The following is a 7,679-nucleotide window of genomic DNA, read 5'->3' on the forward strand; positions in this document are numbered from 1 at the left end:
TCTTAAGAAAATTACGTAAAAAGGTTGATGTCCAGCATTAATGTAGCCGTAATCAAAAGTGAAATTATGTTTCTTTTTTTTGGAAAGGTGTTGGTTTTCCTCTCTTTTCGATTGTGCAAAACGTTCTAATGCTTATCAGGAACCAATCGTCGCATTTACGTGGATTTTCAAAGTTTGGCGCTTAGTTCACTTTTGCATAACACGGTACATGTGAACTTAAAAGCGGAAACTTTACGAGTGTTGTATGATTTTTAAGCCAACTGCTAATGCCAATCGAACAAGTATCATGACGGCATTTTTGCTTTTTGTGGTAAATTACAAAACTGGCTTCGAAAGAAACCTGAGCTTTCCACTTTTTCCACACACTGATGATACTACTAGTAATATGAAATGTAACTGCAACTGGGAAGCGTTCATCGTTAATTTGTTGATTTGGTAAGGAATAGTTCAGCGCTTTAATCTTAAATTGCACAAAATACGGACTAATATAGAAATACAGTATGAAATATAGTAAAAATGAATACGCGGAAGTACAGGCCAGATTGCTGAGAACTGATATCTTGGTGGAATTCCTTCGAAAATAGCGTGAAAAATTCATTGCGAGAAAAGATGCAAATTAAAGTAAGGGGACAATATACGAAAACGTAAAGTATTTTAGGAAACTGATATATAAGTAAACTACTTATAAATAATGCCTTTAGGTCCATGACACACACGTCTGTCCTAGTTGATTTAATTTCTCATGCTCTAATGTTTACCATTAGATTATGGTATTAATTTCTAGATGCAATAAATTTAACGAAACTGGCCAATTGGTTGTTAAAAGCATCTTATATGTAACATTTTTCCCCATAAGCTTGGATTTATAGTTATCATTGTTGAAAAATAGTGAATATGATAGTAAGCCAATGATAGAATATGTAACATGGTCATCATGATACGATTGACGAGACTTTGATCTCTTAAACCCCGAAATGGGAGAAGTGTTGATGAATACTTTTCCAAACTAAATATTTGTTTAATTCCTTACAAAATCGAATAAATATGATTAACGTATATACATCCTTACGTGAGAAAATAAGAAATGCAAAAAGTGAAAATTGTGGACACCTGAAATGGTGCTTCAACAATATACAGAATATTATAGTTAACCTAAAGTACGAGAAAGAACTCGTTTACAATCACTTTCAAAATACTCATAAATGAGATAGAGACCCATTACAAATCCTCATTTTAAGATTTTTTTCCATGAGTCATATTTGTATATTAAACTTATTAACAAATTAATATTATTTTTTTAAAAAGCTAAATAAAAATATAATTTCCTTTTTTCTTTTGAGCATGTCTAATAATAAAAATATATATAAATATAGGTGTATATACTATTACATTACTATAATGCAATTTCGTGTGTGAATTGACCCATGTAAATGTATACTTATTGCATGTTTATGAAATTCTGTGTCTTAATTTCTTAGTAAATGTAATAAATGTTCACCAAATTGTAGTTAGATGGTTTCTTTGAAAACTATTATTACCCATGTTAATACGCTGTATGTATGTGAGTGTGTGAATGAACGTTAAATATAGTTTTAAGTGGTAGCATTTAATATTGATTTAATATAACAATGTTCGTAATAAGTGTGTAATAGCATCTCATCTGTATTAGTGTATGACGAAGGTTATGGAAGATGACAGATTCTAAAGTAGTTTAAATCGGCTGTAGCAGAAAAGCGAAAATAACAGGATGAGCCAGAATAACGACAGCCTTGTCAGAAATCTCAAAACATCTATTTGCGGAAAATATGCATTTTGATTTTTTTTTCCATGGCTGATTCAAGTGTGTGGTCGATCTCTATTACAAAAATGTAATTACTGTATACAGGTTACTTAACACTTCGAAATAATAGACACACAGTTAAATGACTACTTCTTGTCACCTGGGCTGTGTTAGGACAACTCCTACTTGTGCAGTTGCCTGGATCCAGGTCGGGGTCGTATTTGGGTACATGTGCCTCTTCGGGATCACTTCAGAATTGATGCACAAGTAATAACCTTCGAGTATGAACCACCTTTTTAATAACTATTCAAGTTTCTTTAACACATGTCCACAATTATCCAGTAATCATTTATCCCTAGTTTTTCGCTTTCCTCTTTCTCTTTTCCTTCTTTGTCCTACTTTATTTTCTTTCTTCTTTCTAATGAAACTCAAGATGGGTCGTGATTGGGAGTTGTCGCTATTGACACGGCCATATTTTTTTTCTTCGGAAGTCCGATATGAACTAGTTAATTCTAAAACATACACAAAGCATTTCCAAAATTAATTAATTTATTTTAATTTCATATGTTGAATAAATTATTAAAATTACAAGAAACTACAGTTCAAAAGATAGTGACTACATTTTCCACTCACGATTTGCTTATTTTTTCTCTTAAATTCTTCAAAACTTTCGTTCCTCTTGTCCTCTATAAGATTTGAGGTGGGGGACATGAAAGTATCTGACAACATAGGCTGAAAGATTACAATTCTTTTACGATTTGCGTATAAATATGTTTTCCGAATGTGTATCATAAAAAGTAGTGTGCAAAAAGCAAACTAACCTCTGTCAGGTGGCCACTAAAAAGCACGAATGCTATTTAACCGAGGCAAGTAGAGTGAAACTGGTGGGTCCGTGCGACAAACCATTGGTATGTTCGAACGGAACAGGCACGTAAGGGATGGTGGGTACTATAGGTTCTGGCAATCATACGAGTTTCTATAGCACTTTTCATGGTGTCCTATTAGTGACCCTTCACTTGTAAACATAAAACACAGCTTCTGAACAACGTGCAGAAATCCACAGCTATCGTTTACATATGCTCACTTATGTTATACTCCGAAAAAAAATTATGTCCCACGATGAGAAATGAATTAAATGGTGGAATGAAGAAAGTGACAGAAAAAGGGGAAACCCGAGAAAATCCACGTACAGGGTTTGAGTATCACAAAGATCACTTGGCGTGAGCTGGGATCGAACCTAGAACCTCATAAACCAGACGTACACACTTTACCGCAGAGCCAATGTTGATCCTCTTTCGTGAACTAGTTGTAACAATTTTACACTTGTAAATCTAAATTACAGCTGTATTATTATTTACTTCATTGGCCGATAAAACATTGTTACTTATAAGCATGTTTTTCACGAAAATATTCAAAATGTATTCTAACTGCAAATCTTCCAAAATGTGATGTTCCAAAACTAATTACCACAGATTATTAACTGAAGAGACGGATATAGTATACATGAAGCTGCATCAGTTCCCGAAGGAACAGGACGCTCATACTTTTAGGGATTATTCATTGAGTATGTACGAACTTACAAAGGGGGTAACAAAGCAACTTTTATTTACTTATCGACTGATACGAAAATAAAAAAGAACGTACCTTTACTTTATATCTGCATGTGTAGTGCCCTTGTACTTTATCTATGACTATGTGTGTGTGTGGAGGGGGGGGGGGGAAATTTAACACATATCGCATGTCTTGTTATATTCAAGGTATTTACCATACATCACTATTTTTCCTGAAGTATTGCTATTAACCTATAAAACTTCCCTACCTGTGTACTGTATTATCAATCTGAGCCAATTACTTGTAGAAAATTTAACATTACCTTTCATGCCCATTTAAATTTAAACATTCTGTTGTTGATTGTTCGTCGGCATTACAGTACGATGTGCAAGTCTCTCCAACCACAGTTTCTCTTAGAGTTTCTATACTATCTTTAAAATCAGGATCATCTTTTACTGCAAATTCTGATTTTACCGCATTCATGTTTAATTTCAGGAAGAATACATAGCTACATCCTTCTCCATTGTTTGCTTTCCTTCCGTTGTAGACATTAATTCTTTGCTCTCAGTCATCAGTTCATATGTCCATCCTTTCACTTCGAATGGATCTTCTTCAGGAAAGCCTTTATCGATTTCTTCTTGGCACACGAATTTCAAGTTAACAGACGCCTCATCAACCATTTAATACAAATTTGCAACTCTGGTTGACACTTCCATTTTATTTTATTTTTCTAATGTTAATGAAATGACTTACAAGAACGTTCATAGAAGCCACTTTATACTTGCAATCAAAAATTTGATCAGATTTTATTAAAACAGAATAATTGCTGTTGAAAACAACACGTTCGGACCTTTTCGTTGTTTGCTAAGCTTTGCTTCAATGAGCCAGAATGCACTGTTTCCAACTCTTATTGGCAAAATGACGCTAAACTGAGCTCAGAATGACGCTGGTACAGATATTTATCAGTTTTGTCTGAAAACTTATTGTTTTTTCTCTATTTTTCTTTTCTGCGAAATAACAGAAAGTCAACATGTATGCCATTCGTAAATATAAGCTGAGCTTTCTTGCGGTTAATCGGTAAGTGTACACGGCCTTGGCGTGAGATACCGAGGTTCGATTCTTAGCAGGTCTCATGTATTTAAGATCCGATGTTAATCTGTAAGTCCACATATCACATACTCTCGCTGCTGAATGCACTGTTGCCAACTCTTATCGGCAATATGTTATGAAATTCAGCTCCAAAAGTCGCCAAAAGTTCGCTAACAGATATTTATCAGATTTAAGCCTGAAAGCAATGATTCCTTTTATTATGTTTCCTTTTCTTGCGTAACAACATAAACTAAACGTGAATATCATACATGAAGATAAGCAGAACTTCCTCGTTGCTATGTGGTTAAGGTAGGCGCCTTGCATGAGTGACCCAGGTTCGATTACTGACGGGTATCACGAAGTTCAGTTCTCATGTTTAGCTGTAAGTCCATGTCTCATATAGGCTTACTCTCTCTGCTGAAGGGGGCTCTAAATTATAATCAAATGAAAGTAAACACGATCAATAAAAACAAAACCCACTTAAATATTTACCTATTCGCAAAGAAACACTGTGTCGTCTTCCCTTCTTCTCCTCTTTCGATTTTATTATGCTTAATTTAATTTTTTTTATGGCAATGTGAAAAAAAGTCTGTTCCAGGTTGATATTTCTCTTTGAGACATGGGACAGAGCGCTTTCTCTGACCCCATGTTAGACAGATAGATTTAGAAAAAAGAATTGAAGATTATCTTTATTTCCATTGGTGTAACTCTCAAAACACTGTAAATACTTTAAGAATTGTTGAGGTCAGAATATGAAACCAGTCGTCGAGTGAGATTTTCAAGTTTAAATAACATAACAGTTTAAATGTGTAACAGGACATTTAAATATATTTTCTATAAATTTAAATTAGTGTTCATACCCACAATATGCAAAATGCAGTGAGTTTCGTAGTGAGAAGGAAAAATATATCCCTTGTTGGGTGTGTTAGGAGAAAACCTCGAATCAGATTCCAATCTAACTGCAAACGAATCCAAATTACGTTGGAAAAAATCATCAGTAATAGAAGTAGCACTGGTCTAAATGACGATCGAGAAGTAATACAGAAAGGATATTTGAAAAGAATGAACGAATTCGAAATGATATTTTCTATGATATTAAGTATAAATGCTTTTGTACCTCGCGAACAATTGTCGAAAGTAGACCTACTTCAAAATTCTGAAGCTTCCGCTTCTTGAGCTAAAAGAGCAGCAGCGATTCTAGAGGATACTCTGAGAAACTTACGAAGAGTCAGTGCATTTGGAAACATCTATAAGGAAGCAAAAGAAAATACAGACAGACTACACTTTAATTGCCCACTTCATCAAGAATAAAGAGAACACCAACTAGGTAGGAACAGACTGATAATCTGTTTAAAGCAGCTCCCTAGAACCCGTATGAGATCTTCGAAAAAGTACTTCGAAATGATTGACTACTTGCTGAATGAAGTGCAGCGTCTTTTCAATCAACCAGGTCTCAAACAACTCATAAAACTCGAGAAGATATATTGTGAATCAGCTGCATATGATGGTGAGTTTTCCTTAAGATATTATTTGAAGCAGGACATGGAAGTTCATGCATCGGATTTTAACCTGGATAGATTATGCGCTCAGCTACTTTGGTGACCACAAGCATATTAAAAACTATTAGTGCTGAAACCCCAACTGTATGCAGCCTTCCGACCAAGTCGTTCGTCTAGGACACTCGTTCTCATTGTGTGAGCTCCTTTAGCATCTTACAAAAGATCATTCAGCTCTTTGCGTCGCCTAAAGGACGTCCATGATATAGAAAAGAATATCTTGTCCGCTGTTGTTGTATGTGCATAACGACCAGGCTTCAAAGTTATATTTAAACATGATAGTAAGAGAATTTATATGAAAGACAAGCGAAAGGAAAGTCTCTTTTGGTCATTTTTGAAAAGAAATAAATGTAGAATGAAGTAAATGAAAATATTAAGCGTCATATAACCAATGCTTTATATTAAAAATAGCACTTAAATTCAATATAAATGTGAATTATTCCTCACCAATTGTATCGTGCTTTATTAGTGTGAAGTGAAATGAATATAATGACATTAGGAAGAGTGTAGTAGCAAATTAAAAGTACAAGTAACTCTGGATAATTAGTGTAATTGATTTTTCTACTTTGATAGCACTCCGAAGACATTGCATGATTTGCAGGCGCTGATCGGCAGTAGAAGTGAGTCTGGTGTTCATTGTTATCTGTCTTTTATTGTTCGTTGAATTTTTGTTTAATGGGAGTTGTCTTAGTTGTGCAGTGTCTTGTCCTGTGTGAGTGATTGAGGAAACACAGTGGATTTTGTTCATTTTATATTGTTTTCGTGATTTGTTCCATACTGCAAGATACATATCAGTTACTGCTCGCTAAAATAAATCGAATTTAACAACAATAACATTTTCTTTCAAGCCTAGTTTAAAAATTCCAACAATGAACATAAAATGTTCAATCGATCTAAACATTTATCTTGCACACCTACTGGAACTAGTTTTAATTCCAGAAATGTCCTCTGCTCCAAATGTAATAAATACTTCGTCAACTCGAGAGGATTGAAGATTCACAGCACCAAATATCATAACGAAAAGAGAGCATCTGAGGTTAATGCGACACAGTCCTCAGCTAATATTATTTCAAACAATGAAGACTCGAACTCAAATGATAACGTCCCTCTTGGGAAAATTATAAGTTCAAAGCTTATTGATAGTTTGGGAACACTAAAATCATCAGTGCACATTCTTCGTTGAGTTCCTCGAGTAGCAAGACATGCAGTGGCTGAAGCTCTTATTGAAAATGTCCGAAAGATGGTAACTTCAAATAATATTGAAGATTGGACCGAACTTCTAATATTTCCGTACGTTACTCTTTGTATGCCTACCTAATCCGAAAAAAACTCTAATCTCACAACATGGGTGAAACAGAGAGTTCAACTCTACTGAAATAGCTCTCACGACGATAGAACCAACTCAAATTGATTTACAATGAACAAAGACAAAGGCAACAGAAGTCTTAACAAATAACCTAACGACATCTTCATTAAACATGTCGTAGCTGATGGCGACATACATGGCGCTGTCAGACTTCTCATTTCTGAGGATTCTTTTGTTCCATCAGATCCTGCTATTTTAAGATCCTTAAAAGGGAAACATCCTCCGCACTCTTATACATTTACTGCACCTAACTTAGCAGATCATAATATTACAGTTAAGAAAGTTCACCCAACGAGTTACTAAAAGCGCTCAAATCCTTCCCTTCTGGTTCAGCTGT

At 34.7% G+C, this 7,679-nt stretch overlaps 1 protein-coding gene across 4 annotated transcripts in view; it reads right to left on the minus strand.

Moving 5' to 3' along the window:
* LOC145683779 (uncharacterized) overlaps positions 1 to 4,509 on the minus strand; it is a 118,118-nt gene extending 113,609 nt beyond the window's left edge. For 3 of the 4 annotated variants that reach the window (XM_081755359.1, XM_081755358.1, XM_081755357.1), the window contains exon 1: positions 3,654 to 4,509. Coding sequence is in view for 2 of the 4 variants with exons in the window: in XM_081755357.1 (XP_081611483.1) it covers positions 3,654 to 3,814 (161 nt within the window). In the remaining 2 variants the exon portion in view is untranslated. The remainder of the gene's footprint in view (positions 1 to 3,653) is intronic. The other variant, XM_081755356.1, reaches the window with a different exon arrangement.
* Positions 4,510 to 7,679: the final 3,170 nt, after the last annotated feature.

Source organism: Thermobia domestica, chromosome 4 (assembly GCF_964235325.1).
Source record: "Thermobia domestica chromosome 4, izTheDome1.hap1.1, whole genome shotgun sequence".
Lineage (NCBI taxonomy): Eukaryota > Metazoa > Arthropoda > Insecta > Zygentoma > Lepismatidae > Thermobia > Thermobia domestica.